This window comes from Leptinotarsa decemlineata, unplaced genomic scaffold (genome assembly GCF_025532065.1).
Source record: "Leptinotarsa decemlineata unplaced genomic scaffold, Ldec_3_MD MMD2_tig00003308_RagTag_RagTag, whole genome shotgun sequence".
NCBI classification, from domain to species: Eukaryota; Metazoa; Arthropoda; class Insecta; order Coleoptera; family Chrysomelidae; genus Leptinotarsa; species Leptinotarsa decemlineata.
Window position 1 is genome coordinate 3,144,304 of NW_027412586.1, and position 19,570 is coordinate 3,163,873.

General features: G+C 34.4%; 1 protein-coding gene across 1 annotated transcript in view; it reads left to right on the forward strand.

The window, feature by feature from the left end:
- The window catches only part of Sema2a (Semaphorin 2a), a 584,325-nt gene that overhangs the window by 471,251 nt on the left and 93,504 nt on the right, over positions 1 to 19,570 (forward strand). The window contains exon 4 of the mRNA XM_074177864.1: positions 3,586 to 3,648. Coding sequence (XP_074033965.1) covers positions 3,586 to 3,648 — 63 coding nt within the window. The remainder of the gene's footprint in view (positions 1 to 3,585; positions 3,649 to 19,570) is intronic.

Below are 19,570 nucleotides of genomic sequence, written 5' to 3' on the forward strand. Positions count from 1 at the left end.
TCAATGCGTGTTTCGATTGACCTATTAAAAAGCATAGCGCCTCAAATATTTTTTCTAACGATTGAAATATTTCAAAACTTTTGAACCATCGCTCTTTCAACATGGTGACGTGTTTGCGCTTTCTCACATGATGAAAAGGCCTGTAAAATACGCAATAATACATCTAAGCAATAATACACCTAATACACAATGAGAGTTCTCGTTTGGATGAAACTTGCACTCGGTATGTCGAAGAGAAATAGCTATGCAAACTTGAGTCGAAGTGCAAATTAGGCAATTATGAAGTATTACTATTGCTTTTAAGTCTTTTATATTTCAAAAACTAATGAACTATGAACATTTCACATTTCATAGTGAGTACAATGTAAATATAATTTTTACCTCAAATTCTGGAGTATTTGAATTGCATGATATTAGAGTTGCAAAATAATATGAAAGTCATTGTATTTACGGATTAATTGATAAAATACATACAAATTTTAAGGAATTGAGTCAAAATTGTAACATGGGGTTACTATACAATGAATTTCACGAATAAAAACAATTGTTTATCAAACGTTGTTTTCATTATTTTGTCGACTTCTTTTGAAACCATTGACCTTACTGTATTATTAGGGAAATTTTAAAGATTATTTCCCGCCCTGAAAGGTTTTTGATTTAAATCGATATAAAAAACAAACTTCTGATGACTGCCTGTTTTTCGCATTCATTGACCCGACTATAGGACTCTGGCTAAGATTTGCTGAAGAGAAGCAGGCTAGCGGAATACATCTACTGTACACGATGTGATGTCTTGTTCGCCTTGCTCGAATGAGGTATTTCCAGCACAGAGGAATTTTACTTTAGCAAAGTTCGAGATGGTGGAAGGAACGAATTCTTCCTCAAACTTAGTTTCAACACGAATGACGTGTCGATTGGATATTTCGGGAAGAATTGAGTAGACGCTGCGTTCAAACTGCAAAATGGAAACGTGACGATTCCGGTAATAGAAATGCTGAAATAGTCTTCGAAAGTAAATCCAACTAGAACCGTTCTAAATTCAAAGTGACATGCAATATGCTGCCTGGGGAAGATTGGATTACTTTGAATAAACAAATCACATTCTTTTTGTTTTCACACGTGTTACTTCAGAATATTACTTTCATTTCGACGTATAATGATTTTTTTGGAAAATATTGTAATTGAGGAATATCTTGAGGAGTTTGAAAAAATAGACATAGGCAAATATAAAACTCTTTGTCAGTGGTATGGTGAACAGACATTTTTGGAATGCAACGAAAAATATCTTTAAGATAGTCAATGATCCAAAACAACCACTTTTCCCAAACACTAGAAATGCAAAACTTCATCTTCTGAAGACGCCAACTTGGTTGTTGAAACGGGCATCGAGATGAGTATCGCATTTCTGGTGATTGGGAAAAGGGACCAGAAGTTCCAGTTTTACTTTCTATTGATAGATATTAACTAGAAATATCATAAACAAAAATACTCGTAATTCTAAAGAAAATATATATAGTTCTGAACCTTCAATTTTTAACAGACAATGAATTACTGTTGTATCGGTCACTACTTTGAAAATCATTTGCAATCATTTATTTGGTCTTTTAATGCCAACCTGTTAACGGGTCATTTCTCGACTAAAATTTGGTAAATATTAGGAAAAATTTAACCAAACTATATCAAGAAGACAAAAATTGTGAGCCGTCATGGGACGCCTGGCAAATGTGAAATATCAAAATATAGCGTGGCGACCCGTCGCCAGGCCAGCAATGGGTTTTATGTGCGGCTATAGTTGTTTCACATTAAAAAATTTGGAAATGTAATCAAATCACTTATTTCTGATGATGAACTCAGAGCAACATTTTTGTGCTGCCAAGTATGAATATGATTTATGTCTATGAGATGATTTCTTCAACACTTATAATGAATACTCCAAACCTATCTTTTTATGATATGTAGTAATATGTATGATGGTTTGTTGCAAAGAAAGTGTAAAATTTTATCTACTTCCTATTTTACATTTGTTCTTTTTTGTTTTTCACTCAAGTTTTGAAGTTCTTACATCACTATGCTCCCATACCATGATATTGCATAGTTGCTTGAAAGGACAATAATTTTTTTGAATCTGAGAAATTATGTTGTTTCATTTTTTATGATGATTTACGATAGCACTTATTCAAATCAAATGTAGCGAAAATACGCAAAAAAAGAACTGTTCGAATTCAACTGAGTTTCGATGATTTTTCAGTCGTTGACAGCGATAAAACGACAATTCGTAATGGATTTTTCAAACATTCCGAACGAAAACAGCGAAACGATCTAACTCGTAGAGCAAATAGTTTCGTGTAGAATTCCAAATATTTACTATACACTTTTCACGAACAAAGAACAAAGTAAACGATCCATAGCATTCATGTGTTTTTTGTTTTGTAAATAGATTGATTTCACGATGTTATTTCATGAAAACAATAAACAATTTCCGATTTCAATAGAATCAGAGAAAATTTTTAACAGACTTTGTTTTGTGTCGCATGTGTTTCTGAGTGCTTGCACTCTATATATTTGTTGTCATGTGTGCAATAACGCTCTTTGAAATCAAGTAAACAAATGAAATTCAGAACATCATTTTTTCGTTAAACTAAGCCAAGAGTCTAACAGTGTATCCCATCATACAAATAGTTGATGAGTTGTAGGTATTTCTTTCAATAAATTTATGACAATTCAATTTTGGATGAGTACTTGAATTGATTCAATGATAATATTTCAGGTCTACGGTTCAATTACTTTTGTTTTTGTAATGAATATAATTTCTAGCATTGATTATTGTATTTTCTGTTGATAGTTTCGAAAACGTTTGTTTTTAAAGGACATCAGTTTGACAATCCGTTCCCATAGATCTAAAAGTCTATAATTATTCAAAAATTGAGTCTAACATTGATACTATTTGACAATTTGTTGTTTTTTTATATTTTAGATATGAAATGAAAAGTTATTTCTTTAATTTTAATATTTTAAGATTTTATTTTCATCACGAATTTTCATTTTGAATTTTTTTGTGTAAAGTTGTAATTAAAGCTACTGTTCCACTGCTTCGACTGAAATTCCCACTTAGAATTATCAGATGATTTTATGATTTTTTGCACTTTTGATAATATCCATAGAATGTTCCATGTTTAATTGAAAGTTGGGGGTGGGGGGGTTGAAGAAAAACAGCACCAACCAAATTTCGCCTTTCATTGAAATACTTTTTAATTCCTGTAATTTGTTCGATCGATAAATAGAGCCGATTCATTATTAATAATACGAGTAACGTATATGATCATGTGATTGCAGATTTAAATTATGTAATGAAAAAGTTGTTCTCATTAGGGATGTTTCTTTTGTTCAAATTTTCAGCAATTGTCAATTATATTTATAAAGTTTTGTATTCATGCAGTTGGAAATTTTTAATTACTATTCAACGCATATTCAGTTCAGAAAATATAAAATGTACGGTTTCATACCGCCCGTATGAGGCTTTAATAATTTTTTGTGCGTCAAAATATTTGAGGGGTGAATGTCAATAACATAATATTTTTCTTTCAGAGAGATGCCCTAAATTTGGAACCTACCAATGTTGCCAGTTGCGTCTCTAAGGGAAAGTCAGAGGTGAGTATTATTTTTTTGTATTAATAATCATGATTGGGTTAAAAAGTGTCCCACATCAGATCAATCAAATTCCCCATAACTAGTTAGTTATCTTTCACATCATCCCAGTCTATAATTACCTATTTTAATTGTAATTGAACAAAAGCAAAGGAAATTCGTTTGTTTCGGAACTTTGGTTGTTGCAATGTTTTTTTTTATTTTTCTTTAATATATATCTAATATGTCTGATGATTTTTAAAATAGTAATATTATCAGCAAGAAGAAACTACTTTTCGATACCTGAAGACGAATTTTATTAAATTGGAAACGTCGGCAATAAAACAATTTTTTTCAAAGAAGAAATTGATTCTGTTACCGAACCACCAACCTTTCTTCAGAAAAATTATTGGATCACTTAATTAGTGGGTTGGCGAAACGCGTGTCGACCGACAGTATTTTGTTCTGGCCCTGGTCACCCTATATTATTAATTATATTATTCGAGCTACATGCTCGAGTACTAGCCAGTATTTTTGGTTAATGGATTAGATGTCCACTTCAGATGAAATTTCGTATTCAATGCCAAGAGATGAAATCTCCCCTATGAAATATGTTGTTTTTCCTGGAGATGTTTCTGCATAACATGGGATTGCTCATTTTCTTATAAATATGTGAATGTGTCAGAATCTACATGCTTTTTGCCAAATGAAATGTTTTCCACTCATCCAGCCGGCGCGAGAATTCGAGAATGGAAGAATGATTTTTCAAGATGACATATACACATAAAGGACTACGAGTATTTAAATATTCAGAATGCAAGCTGCCACGTCATTCTTTCAACGTCGGAATACTTTTTCAACGTATAGAAAAATCGCTTTGAATTCCGTATTGAAATAGCTCGCTTCTAGGCTAGACGCTTTCCTATCAGTGACAACGAAATAGTGGCTCGTCAACGTTTACAATGGAGTAGATGTACCACCTGAAAGATTCAACATATATGTAAACAGGAACGGCTGTCTTTGGAAATTCTGGGTTGTCAAGTTCCGAACCTCACTCATCCTTTCACTTTCTGTTTATATCCTTCTCAGTTTATGTGACAGAAAGATAGGTTGTAAGGAGTAGGTGTTCAAAATTCTCTTTGGAGAACATTATTTTTGGGTACGTTACGACCAGTATCTCAATTATTATTTTTATTGTATAACTAACATGAGAAACAATTTTTGTAGTTTGTTATGAAGTCCCATCAAATGAAGCCACGAACTGGGCTAAAAGAGAGCAAAATAAGAGATATTTTTCATAGTTGACGTTTAGAAAAAAAATCGAATATGAAATAGTTCAATCCGTCGTTTTTTATACTTTCTTGTTGTCTTTTATTCGATGAATGCATTTTCTTTTGAAGGAATTTAAGAACTGTTTTGACTTTTTATTTGAATTTTAGATGGTATTTCATTTTTTATAAAAAGAATAACGTTTTCGTCCAATAGCTTGGGTTGATGATGATGATGATGATGATAATGAAGATACTAACCCATGGTTGAACCAATGTATTATTTCCAGTCTACTTTCGTTTTCTGTTTATATTCTTTCCAGGAATCGGCAATTTGGAGTAACGGGTTATCAGTTGCGAAATCAGAAATCGATCCGGTGGTATTCAAAATGAAAAGGTTATTATGTAAATAATGAACATAGTGGGCTCAATATGATACTTTGTGGCATCCCACATTTCACTCTTTTCATAGTACTGGAACTGTCATTTATTTCAATTTTTTTTCTGTTAGAAATATAACCGAAAGGTTGAAAAAAGATCCTCTACAAATGTTACATTGTGAAAAATAATTCCATTGAAACAGCTTCCTACTACCTTATTGATTACATTCAAACACAGGTTGGTATTATTAACTACTTTATTTCATTACAGTATCAAGCCACCATTACAGTATCAAGCTCAACCGACATTCATAAATTGAATAGTGTTTCAGGTTCTTTCTGAATGTGTTCGCATCTTTGACACTTTTTAAATAATCAGTGTTATACCATTTTTATTCGGTGCTTTATAGGTAACTCTCAGATAGGTTGACGAAGATAGTTCTGTATCTGTATCTGTAGAGTAGGGAGGGTGAGTATAGGCCTACAGCACTTAGGCCACATGTGACCCATTGTACATCCTCCCGAGGAGTTATTCTCCTAGGTCATCGTCCATCCTGTTTTTTACAGGAAGGTGCACAGGTCACAGGGAGACAACTCCTTTATATCTTCAGGTATAGGCCAAGACTCGCCGAACACACACTCTCTTATTGACGATAACTCCGGACACTCGCATAGGACATGCCTGACAGTTTCATTTTTCTGTTCACACATCCTGTATAGAGGTGTGTCCATTTTCTCAATATTATGGAGGTGTTTGCTTAGTTGTCCTGGCCAGTCAGAAATCCTACTGTTAGACTTTTCCCGGTCTTCGCCCGATATTTCTTCGGCGCCAGCTTCCCAGGTTCGCCAAGGGTGATCCAGGCAAGATTGCGTCCTTTGATTCCATCCCACCTCTTTATTAATTGAGTATGGGTGTGACGTTTGGCTAGACGAAAGTAGTTGTTACGATAAATGTTGCGAAGAATGGAAATCGTTACTAAGTAGAACATCAGACCTATTTTTGTACACAAAAATATATACAGTCATATACACGTCCTAAGTAAAAATTTTCTGAACATGGAGTGGATTAAGGAAAACATGGAGCTCTGAAATTGACACTAGTGCTCTCCCAGAGTAAACTCAAATTACACTTCACAATTTATAGCTTTTTTACTTTACTGTCAATGATTTTGATGCTATCTATGTATTCAGTTTTATTTGTTCGGTGGATCCGAATCGAATTTGTTTTCCCAGGATTGAAAATATTTGATTGAACCAATAGACGAGTTGATTCAAGGAGGTTTAACAAGTTTTCTTCAATGTAACACACTCTCTGTGAGGTATATTGAAGGGTTGTCAACGTAGATGATCAATTTTAATGAAAGAATTGCTGATTTTATTCATGTATGAAATAGAGAGAACCGAGCTCCGGAAAATACACACATCGCTAAAATTCTTGGACCCCCTTATGTTTGTCTAAATGAGACACTATCATCATAAGTCAAGAAGTGTATTACAAAGTACATTTAATTTGGCTGAATTCAATTTCAACTGAACAAGAAAAAAAAATACAAACGAAAAATGTTGTGCATAATCATAAGCATAATCAAAAATGCCTTAATATTCGGTATGTCTTCCCATGTTATATAGTAAGGTGTCAACTCGCATGTGCATGGAAACAATAAGGGCGTTAATGGTATCCATTGGGATGTTGTACCATTCTTCTTGGGCCACGAGTGTGAGTTCCGGGAAGGTGCTAGGAGGATTGATTTTATTTGAGATTGCTCGTTTAACGAAATCCCACATGTGATCAATGGAATTCATGTCTGGTGGATTTGCTGGCCACGGTAACCTTTGAATATTCTCAATCTTTAGTGCATTTTGTACACTTCGCATGTGATGGGGCCCAACATTGTCATCCATGAAAATGAAATTGGTTACCATTTCATTTCGGAGAGGATAAATAATGGGTTCAATAATGTTTCGAACATATATATCTCCTGTTATACTTACTATCTGAAATGGGAATACGCTGCGTACGACGACCATGCATTATGCCTCCCCAAAGGATAGTCTTTCTTGTCACGCTGGCCCTCGCCAAACTCTGTGTCGCCGACTATCACTAACTAAACCAAATCTGGTTTCGTCCGAAAAAAGAACATTTCGCTACTGAGCTAAAAGCCAGTCTCTCTGTTCCTGTGCCCACTGTAGACGAGCGGCTATGTGTCTGGGAAGTAGCCTGGGTACTCTTAATAGCCTCCTGGATCGCAAATGGGCTCTAGCATGTCTCCGCCGTATTGTGGTGCTGGAAATTAATCGACCAACCATTCTTCTTAAACGAGTTCGGACTGCTGAGACTGTTATGGTTCGATTCCGACGTACATATCCATAGAACGCACAGTTCCACGTCTCCAGTCAACACTGTTAGTTTCCCGATAGAAATGCACTCTTCGGATAACTGAAGTGCGGGAAATCCTTAGTCTATCCGCGACTTGATGATTCGGCAGATCCTCATCATGCACAGCCACTATTCTTGCTCTATGGAACACTGAAATTCTATTGCCAGGCATAATTGCAAAGAAGAACTCAACAATCGCTCAAATACGCTAAATCGATATGAACCACTTTTTAAACTTTGATATCTAAAATTGTTTTCGTAAACATTTTTGCTTGCCTAGCACAGGTAAAAGAAATAAAGATGAAATGTACAAAAAACCAGCAATGATAAATATTTTGTTTTACAATTTACGAGGGGAATTTTGGCGATGTGTGTATTAGTACATTACTTTCACTTTATTTTACGATGATGAATTGAAATCGACATTCAGTAAATGACTCGAAGACACGTCTGATACCATATAAATTCAAAAAAAAAACTATTGTGATCGACAAAATCAAAGAACTAATTAGTTCACAGAACATGCCCATGGGAATTTCATCTAGATCCACGTGATGTATAAAATCCTTGTAGTTGATTCTCAGCGCTTTTTGGGTGTATTTTCTTCCACAATCTGAAAATTAAACAAAGTCAAATCGATAATCTTCGGAATTGTAGTATGTAGTATTGAATATGTCTAGGTAGCCATATTCGAAAACCTTTGATACGCTATTATAAAACGTTATAGATGAAAAGTTTTTGAAAACATTTTCAAGGAATCATTTTTCCCGTTTTCAGGAAAGTAGAAAATTTGCTAACAATAGGAAAACTAGACAAATAATAGTTTCCTTGACTAGAATTTTAACTGTGAAAATGTTATTTTTCACATGAATGTTTAAGCTGAATGTGTTTCGTGGTGCACTTCATCAGTTCGAACTTCCATTGTCTGATATGATATACATTGATTTAAAATCCCTGAAAGAATCCTGAAATCCCTGAGAGATTAAAAAGATTAGCTGAAAAATAACAATTATATTAAGCAAAGAAAACTGAAATTATAATGGAATTAAATGCAAGCAACAACCAAAAATTGAACTATTAACACGAGCTAAAAATTAAAAATTATCAACAAGAAATGAAAATTAAAAATTGAAAGATTTCAAGCCAAGTTACTTCACGACGTTTCGATTGTTAGTATCGGGTTATGACTGAACTAATAAATGTTTAAACTGTAGTATTTCTGTTTTTGGGCTTGTGAAGTGATATGCTTTCCACTAGATATATGGAATGAATAATATTCAGAACTGAAAGTAACCCTGAGTTATGAAAATCAACGAGTTAATTATCAATAACAAATTAAGATGAAACATGGATGGAACGATTCCGAAATGAATATCAACCAATATTCTTCCATCTCACTTCCTCATCTCTTCACTACTATAGGCAATATGTTTTGGAAATTTCAAATATGCTTTCCGCGCCGGAATCTCTGAAATATCTCTTTCGTAACCTGTTCTATATAATTCAACACCCACATCCCTTTATCGCTCGAATTCTTGTTCATTTTCTCCATTTTGAAGTTAACAACGCGCCGTATTTTAATAAAACCAAGACAACCGGAATAATCTGTACTGTAATACTGTGAAAAAATATCCCATAATTCAAACAGACCGAATCTGTATGTGTATTTCTCCAAAACGTTTCCATTTCTCGCGAAGATTCGGGTTGAAACATATGGGCTGTTCATCCTTTGCGATCATGGGCTTCCCGAAGGGGCAAATAGGCATTCAAAATAATAACCAAATGTATATTGTATATTCCTTGATGATAAGGAATATACAATTTACTATAGAATGTTTTTTGAATAGATTATGAATGAAAATTTTGGCAATAATTTTGAAATCATTGTTACAATCTTCATTCGGGTTTGAAGGCTGTCGTAGTTTGGAACTGTATCCTAACGCCAGCACGAGTGGCTGGCTTCTACAGAGGTTTATTCATCTTGATGGTTCACCGATGACTAGTGATTTCTAGTTCGAAAGTTGTATTTATGTTCTCTAAGGAAGCCCGCTTTCCTTGTTGATGCGTTGCTATTGGCCGAAGTGTTATTACCTGTTGATGACGTTTCATTGCATTGCACTGTTGCCACCTTAGCATCTTTTAGTATGGGATAATTTTGAAATCCCTTTTAAAAATATGATAGAACTGACCGACATTTACCATCATACCCTTTATAAATTGAAAGGGGTAAATTTGTAGGAGAGAATAGTTTTTGGGAAAGAAAGGTTTTGGCTTTTTACTTCTCCATCTTCATACAAAAAATGTGAGAATCTTCCAAAGAATACAAACTGAACAGAGAAGTGTTTTTTGTATAAATTAATGGATGTAGCCGTTACTACGTGGTAGGAGATCACCATACAAAAAACTGAAATGAATGATAATCCATATCTATACATCACTGTAGATAATAACAGAGGTCCTCAACTATATTGAGTACCTGAATTTTGTTTACAATGTGGGTGTGCTAATATCAAAACTGGACTGGTCATTTAGTAGGTTACATCCACAATGCTTATGCTTTTGAATTTTCTAGGATTTTGAATAATTGAGTTTTCAACCCTTGATTGCATAGTGCAAAATTTACGTATCGTTTAGATTCGTGAACTTGTGGTTGCATTTCAAGGAATGGTTTGAAAACGTTGAATCATTTTTAGCTAGTCTGAACGACCTTTCATGTTCAGCATAGAGGTACTCGTAGTTCCAGGATGATGAGCGTAAACATCCGTTGGATCAAACATCACTAGCTGGCCAGCTGCCGCAAGTCTATATGGTGAATCCTAATATTTCTGTTGCTGTTTCAGCGACTGACCAAAATAAATTGCCACGAGGAGCGTTCCATATATTTCATCAGAATAGGAAACAGCCGAATTTTGCGTTTAATACAAATTTCTCAAATTAGGTAAAAATTATTATTATACAAATACATACAAAAAAAGAAAACTGGTGAAGATGGAACACTAACTTTGAACGCTAATGCCAGGAAAACGTTTCTATACACAAATAACAGACTACAAAAGTAGGTATGTGCATACATAGCAGAACTATATTGAAAAAATATATATACGAATTTTGGTAAAAATTATTAAAAGGTACCTACAAATGGAACCTCTGACGGAGAATAAATCCAAAACTAGCTCTTTTCCCAATCACCAGAAATGCAATACTCTTCTCGACATTTGTTTCACCAAGCAACTTGGCGTTTTCAGAAGATGAAGAAATTGTGTAGATTATGTATCTCCTGAAGACACCAAATTGGTTGGTGAAACGTGCGTCGAGAAGATATTGTTGAAGGAGATTTCACGAAATATGATAATTTATAAAGAATTCAATGTGGATTTGTACATAATATTACGAAATCGATAAAACTAGTTAGTTAGTTATTCAGTTATTTAGTTAGTCAGTTATTTGATATCAGTGGGGATTGAGCGGAAAAGGTGGTAATAATTCTGAAAAATGTAACCGAAAAAAAATTCAAAGTTGAAATGTTTACTGAAAAACAATACAATTAGTGAATCAGTTCACTAGCGATCTCCGCCCCGGCTCCGCATGGGTGCAATGCTGATACTAAATATACATATAAACGCGTGCGATCACTGCTAATCATAAAGTGCTATAGGGCGAAGCGTGGCCTTTGACGCGCTATTCATATGAATGCGCCGCCGGCTCCCAACCGGTGCCGCCGCAACCGAAATGTTCCTGCATTTTGAATCTGTATTATCTTAAAAGATATTCATTTGAATTACAGGCTTTGAAGGGCCATATTGATCTATATTGAATGTACAATGTATTTGAAGTCTTTAATTGGATAGGGATCAATGTAGTATTGCTGAAAATCTCTTCGTAAATAAGCCGTTATTAATTGAGGATAGACGTATACCATCGCGGACTTTTTTGTAAACCTTGTTGAGGTGTACAATACTGTAGTACATTTTTTGAAATAATTCGTAGGATTCACCCAGCATTTGCAATGTAAGCGCAAAAAAAATGTATTTATTTATATCACATTAGAAACCTCTAAAATTATCAGTGTTTCTCTACCATATTATGTATGTTATATACATATAAACCTTCCTCTTGAATCACTCTTATGAGTACTATTATAAAACCCGCATGAAAATCCGTTGCGTAGTTTCAAATATCTAAGCATACATAGGGACAGAGAGCGGATGAAGTGATGTACTCTCATTTTATTTTCTGTCATACTTATCTTGACTTTTTTCAAGATTTTCTCCTGGTATCTGAAACACGCGATATATCGAAAAAAAACAACACGTCGGGAGAAAAAGTCGGCATGTAATAAAACGTATTCAGTCCTCTTTAATGCGAATTTGTACAAGACACCTTCCTATAATAATAAACAATTATTACACAGTGAAAATAATTGATTACAATATCATTACTCAAATCATGTTATGAAGGTTTTAGGTCTCTTGACGAATTGGTAGGTACTTGAATTGGTATAACACTATAGGTCCCAATTACTCAAAAATACTGACAATGTTTTCGGATATTCCTGAGTTCCAGTTTCCATAGTTTGCGTTTTTAATTAACATAAGATAAAATACATTATCATACTATATATTATATAAGATTATTATTTCCCGAATTCATTAGGATTCGACGTTTTCAAAAATGTATATATATATATATTTAGGGTTGCTGGTATATCGACTATTATATAAATCCAAACAAATTCTAATAAAATTTCCAAAGGTTAATGAGTATAGTCTTAGTTATTATTTATGTCTCGGGTCTTCAGGTCGTTGTAAATTCAATTAACCTAATTATTTGCAAGATTCACAATTTCAGACGCTTTCTTTGATATTTATATTCATCCCACAATTTTGCACAAGTGTTTACCAAGCGAAGTCCTATTTGCTTCAAATTACCTTTTTCGGCGGTTGACAATTTTTTTCCTTTTTTTAATTAATGAATATTGTACATATTTCCAATATTTACAGTGCTATGCATTGATATACTTCTGATTGAGTATTTTCATTCAAAATAGTTTTTTAAGAAGAATGGTGACAAACAGAGCATTAGTAATCTGTCCAAGTACCATCGATATGTTCATAAGCAAATTGAGTCGGTGCGGTGCTGAAATATTACTATATTTTCAACTTGATCCATAAATAAATTAAATAGATCTGTTTTCAACATATCAGAGACATTTCATTGTGATTTATGAGTTATCTTTGGACTGTCAAAAGAAAATTATTAAAAAACTTTTATATGATATGTAATGGAATTGGCCGATACTTGAAGAAAATCCATTACGCGGGATTATAATGTATATATGTCACCCATATTTGGAATAACGCAATCGAGAAATATGGAGAATCAAGAGCTGTTGCGCTTGATATTTCTAAGATCTTTGACTGAGTGTAACATGAGGGTTTGCTGGACAAACTTTGATGCTATGGCTTATCGGATCATTTTTATGTATGGCCCTCCAGCTTCCTGAAAGAACCTTTCCTGCAAGTGGCCGTAGATGGATATCTCTCGAATACCTTCACCAACAACGCTGGTGTTCCCCAGGGATCCATATTATCGCCAACACTCTTTTTATTGTATGTCAACGACATATTAGAAAGAATCAAGAATCTAATATATTACTTTACTGACGACAACAAATTTGTTGATCATATCATTTATGACTGCTCCGATAGATTTGTTGGGGGTTAAAATGGACACCAATTTGTCTTGGCACAATCATGTTGCTAGAATTATAATGGCTGCTTCTCAAAAGCTTCAATCACTGTTCTGAACCAGAAAACAGTACACAACTCAGCAACTTTGATAGTCTGGAACTTCGAAGAAAGGTTGGAGATTTGTCTGGAGTGGAGTAAAAATTGTGGAGTGAAAATTGGAAAGACATGACAGTTTTATTTTCGAGAGTGACATTCTCAAGGTTCCCCTCCTAATTGTAAGAATAGCATAAGTACTAATAGGAGATTGAACTGGGCAAAAATATTTTTTGACACTATTCTCGTTGAAAATATGTTTGATCTGTCTTTTCGATATGAAGAAAATTATAAAGAGATTGTCATTTTTAGAGAGGGCTTTACACTTAATTTTTCGAAACTTCCAAATGTCGTCAATATAACATCAAATTATCTATATTTCTACCCAAACAAAAATAATTTGTAGCGCGCATGGCACGACGCATTGTTCTATTGGATTCTGCCAAGCACATTTGAATTACAAATAAGGTCAGAGAGATGAGGAACGGAGTCGAAATTAATTTTAATTCATGTCGTGGCATAGCACCACTTCGAAAGACTGATTGAAAGTTCAATTAGCAAATAACAATATTTGGCGAGGGCCGAAATTGATATGCAAATTTGTCAATTTCTTTTAGTGTGCCGTCCTTTCGCTGCGTCTGGCCTATTGGGTTTCATTAGGGTAAAATATCATTGAAAAATAAAAAAATATTGTGGGCTGTCACTTACACTTTGTTTTTAATTTTCTGCTGCTGCGGACTTCTTTTTTGAAAGTAGGATGATGATTCACTTCTGCTTTGCCAACGGTCCAAACATGATCTTATGATTTCTACTCGTGTTTGTTATTCTCATTACTAGAAAATCACTTTTTTATTAATTCTAATCCAGTATATCGAGTATATCGTGATTATCATTTTATAAACACGATATACTCGAAACGCCAACGTGTACAAGGTGGCTTATATTTACAAGTTGGGAGGATGCGCCTCCTGCTCTGGTGCCGGAAACTTGAACTTTCTGTACATAAGATGGCAGCCAAGATCAAGTGGGCAAAACAATTCACAATACAAAAGACCTTTCAACGCAGGTTTCATGCTGTGTTTTACACACGTATTGTGGAATCCTTTCAAAAAACATGTTGCAGAACAAAAATATTCACAACTATTCAACCTAGACTTTATACAATAAACTTTTACTGATCCAGACTCAGAATATTCTCTATAGTTGACCTAGCAATCGAACTCTAGTATGTGCAGAGAGGATTAGTAATGGAGGTAGCTCGATTTGACATATATAGGGTCTTTCGAACAGAAACTTTGGAACTTTGACAATTGAATGGTCATCTTATTGAAGATACATTTGTCAAATTGTCATTCATTCAGTCTGTTTAGCCAAACCACTGTTTCAGTAAACAAACAACTGAAACCCGTACGCCGACGAAATGCAAAATCTGGCGAAAATGCGCTGTCTGTGAGAGTGTGCAGGATAATCCGAGTTAGTAAATTTCGCGTCGCTCACAAGAACTCGGCCTTTCACAGACCACAACTTGGCGAATTTTGCGTCGTGACTTGAACATGCACCCGTACAAAATTCAACTGACTCAGGATCTGAAGGTAATCGACCATATACAACGCAGTTGGTAATTGACCCTAATTTTCTTCGTAAAATCGTCTTCAGCAATGAGGCCCTGGATGAATGGGTGAGCGAACAAACAAATTTGTCGAATTTGGAACAGTACCAATCCACATGAGATCCAAGAGCGTACAATGCATCCCGAAAAAGTCACTGTTTGCTGTGCATTTTGGGTTGGCGGCTTCATCGGTCCATATTTATTTTTCTGTCAACGGCGAGTACTATAGGTCGATAATTACCAACTTGTTTTGGCCTGAATTGAATGATCTGAACACCAATGACATGTGGTTCCAATAGGACGGCGCTACGTGCCACACAGCGGGCATGGTCATCTCACGTGTAGGTTATGTGAATTGGCCACCGAGATCGTGCGATTTAACCCCGTTAGACTTTTTTTGTGAGCTTTTCTCATGTCGCAGGTGTATGCGAATAAGCCACAAAGCACAGCGTTCCTCAAAGCCAACATAACCCATGTCATCGGTCAAATTCAGCCTGATTTCTGTAATGGAAAATTTTACTTTTCGGATACGCTCCACCTAGAGAAGCCGTAGCGGACATTTGAACGATGTTATAGTCCACAAATAATGGCATCGATAGGTTTTTCAAACGAATGAAAAATGTTGATGATGATGATGATAGGAAGCACTTAATGAAAAACCCTATAATATATTTCCGTAGTTATAATTATGAGATGCATCCAAGAAGTTTTCATATAATTCAATGTTTACATGAAAGTAATTATTTCAAAAGGGCTTCCTGATTGCATCTGAAACTAACCTCTATGCACCATCAACTCATCGTTCTAAAGATTTAATTTTGAAGTCAATTGCTTTCTTTTTTACCTTGAGAAGTTTCCTATATGTTTTTGAAGAAGGATATAGAAATGAAAGCTAGAAGCTAAAAAACTAGTCTTGCCTAAAAATATACCTCCATCAATTTATTCATTATCTTCTTCCCATAGATTTGGTATCTATTAAAAATGGAATTCTGAACCGTTAACATTCTACATGTTTTATCTTAAAAAAAATATAACAGAAAGAAGACTGTTTTGGTATCCATGATAAAACAATTATTGTTACTGTTATCTGTGAGGTGTATGCAAATGAAAATATTTCAACAGTTTTCAAAAATTATTTCATTCAAATAATTACTAAATGAAATTATATTATGAGTGAAATCTTTGAACTAATTCAATATTTAAATGGAAAATACCAACTTCAGTAATGATTTTGCCCGGAATAGTACTAAACTTCCCCCAACCAATTTTCTTAGGGCCGTTCCTTCTATCATGTAATGAAACTCCCATACCCATTTCTCTTGTTACCCGATGCCTGAATCCGAAAGATAAAAACCTCTTCAATCCAAGGCCATCCCAGCAGAAGTCCTGGGTCTCCACTTGATGGGGGTTGAGTTATTCAGTATTTGGAACTTTTAATTGAATAAAGTGAAGAAGATATTCAGATTTCCATTCGACTAATTGTGGAGACAAAACAGCATCTCGACTCAAGATGAAACCGTATAACTTTCCATTTTCATGAAAGCAATCTGAAATAACTTATCTTATTAGTCGTCGAGAGCGAAAGCTAAATTCTGCATTAGAGACGGTTAATATAATTAAAACTCAAATCTCGAATGCTTTTCGAAAGATCCCTTCTTTTAAACGCCTTAACAATTACTCGGAAAGGGGACCAGACGGATATAATATACGATGTTACGCTTCGTTTCAAAGCAACAGTCTCACTTGTCGACTACCTTCTATTTAATTATGTCTCTTCAATTATGCCTCGATTTTCAGATATTATGTGACATTAACTCGATGGAAATTGGGCAGTGGTGTTTCACTGGAAAGTCCAAGAACAAAAATTCCTCGAACAATTTGGGAAAAATGAATGAAAGTTTCAATTCTTTTGATTTGTAATTTTTCATTTCATAACAATTTTTTCTAATCGTAATTGACTGTAACTGAGCGATGAAACAATTCAAACAAAAAAAAGGAGTAAAAGTGAATAATATCCCTTCTCACATCATTAAGGCGTGCAAAAGCAATGTATGGTTGAAAGAGAGAGCCATCACTGCAAAAACTTTCAACGTTAAAAACAGCTACAATTATTTCAGTTTATCTATTGAAACACTTTTCCTTCACTGAAATAAAAATGCTGTCTTTTGACGCATGTTTCACTAACCAAATTGACATCATCAGGACTACTGTTTTAATCATCTGTTCATTCATTTTACATCAGAGGTTTCAAATTCTATTCATCAAGTTACTACAGGACCGAAATCGGAACATAAAATAGACTTAACGAGTTGTCGAGGGATATTCAAATTGTTTGAAGAAATTATTCATTTTCAGTTATGCAATTGTTTTGAAAATTATGTAATACCTCAACAAAATGATGTCTTTGAAACTTTGGAAAATAGATCAGTTAGATTACATATTTTCAAGAAGCCTTCAATAAAGAAGATCATGAAACTTTGGGTTGACACTGTGAACTCTGATAAAACTTAAAGATATAGTTTTGATTTAACATCATTGTAGCAGATAATTTCAAAATACTGAAGATATGAGATTATGTTGAGCTGCAAAGGGATACTACATTCGTAATGGAGTTACAACTTCATGAAAGTATTGGAATATACTATAAAATAGAAAGTTCACGTTGTAACTGAAACATAATTCCTACCAATTGGGAATATAAAATTCAACTTCAGTTTTTTGGACTATATTAAAGGCAGTCTGTTTTTCCAGTAGGCGGATTAAACGAGAAAGAAACTATTGAAATGTTTATGAATGAATCGACTTTTTGCATTTTCAACTTTCATGACAAACGTGTGTTTGATTTTTTTAGTGATAAGTAAAAACAGGGATATCAATTATAAAATAGTAAACAAGACCATGTCTTCCAAAATTATTAAATTTCCAAAATTATTATAATAAATAAGAGATTTGGCCAAGTGGTATTGTGCTCGATTGTATTTTGTTGAAGGCAGACTCCCATGGTACATGTCTGACGGTATTACTCACAGTTATTAAAGTATTATATGCAGAGCACGAGGATATTGACTATAGTAGTCTATGCCGATGACGTCGAATAAAAATAAGAACAAAAATATCTGTTTATACTCCAATAGTCAGTTCTCCGTTGCCAACATCATGAAATTGTTTACTCATCTCTCCTAATTAATAGTGATTGGTAGAATTTTAATTTCTACAAGAGAGACAAGAGACTTTATTTTGACGTTTATTAATTTTGAAGTTTGGTCGTGTTACTCACTTTTGATTTTGACATCCTCATAGCTTTAGCAAAAGAAAATATTCAACACATTATCATCATCTACATTATTGTCGATGACTTTTCGGCAGCCACACCTTACACTGCACCCAGCTATGCAGCAGAAAAATATCGTGCTGAGAATGTCGTCACGTGCTACAGGATCGTTGGTGGTGATTTGGTATAATATTTCGTCCTCTACCGTGGCTCAATCCCATTATGTGAGTGGCAGGTGGTTGCTCAACCATCATTGTACATTTGAGAAAAAATTGTACCATCATTATGTTTTTAAAATGTTCAGTTACCGGCATTTTATTATATATTTTGTGCCATACACAAAGGACTTACCTGTAACAATGATCTCAGGTCTAGTAGCTCTGACCGTAGGGAGGCATTTTAACTCAGCTTAATAAAATTAGTGTTTTGAAGCGCTTGGATATTGACCTAGAATAGTTTTTTTTTCAGCCTCTATAATATCCTCAGACGAGGAATTCCTGGAAAATTTATTTTTGAGACTGAGGTAAGAAATGAATAGTTGTGACATTTTGCAATTATTTTTCCTTTAAATTGTGGAGGTGGTATTGCATCCAGAGAAACTGTAGGTAATGAAGAACTTCTTAGCCAAGGGAACATGTTGAAGGTTGAGAACCATCTGAAGGCCGGACTTCATGAAAAAAGGGTTTTTGGCGGACTAGTGGTGTCAATCCAAGAAGAAGGACTATCAAGTTCAAATTCTCTTCAATGATAGTTACATCAAAACACCCCTTGACATGAAGATATGTACATCCCTTGCAATAGTAAAGGTTTCCATCCCTGCCTCTAAACTGTTTTTGGTGAGAAATTCGATGAGTCTCGTTTTATTTCTTTCATTTGAGAGAAAATGTTCGTGCTCAACTGTGAGGGTCGTATTTAGGTGAAAGTTGATGTTCTCTTCTCTTCTGCTCTGCGTGTTTTCAACATCACTGTGACTATCGAAATTACCTTTCACATGTCACCATAATGACTTCGCACGTAGGCAACTTGCTGCTCGCAAATAAATGAATCAGGCTTTACATTCAACATGGAGAAGAAAACCACTGTCTATGACAGTGGTGGTTTGTGTGACGTCGAGAGTTGGGTTATTCTCTGATGATAATGATTATATTCTAGGAGGGACCAAGTATGCTTACATGGTAAAAGCTAATTCAATAGATGGGAGTTATTCAAATTAATATAATGAGATATTGAGAATTTTTGAAATTAATGATTTCCATAT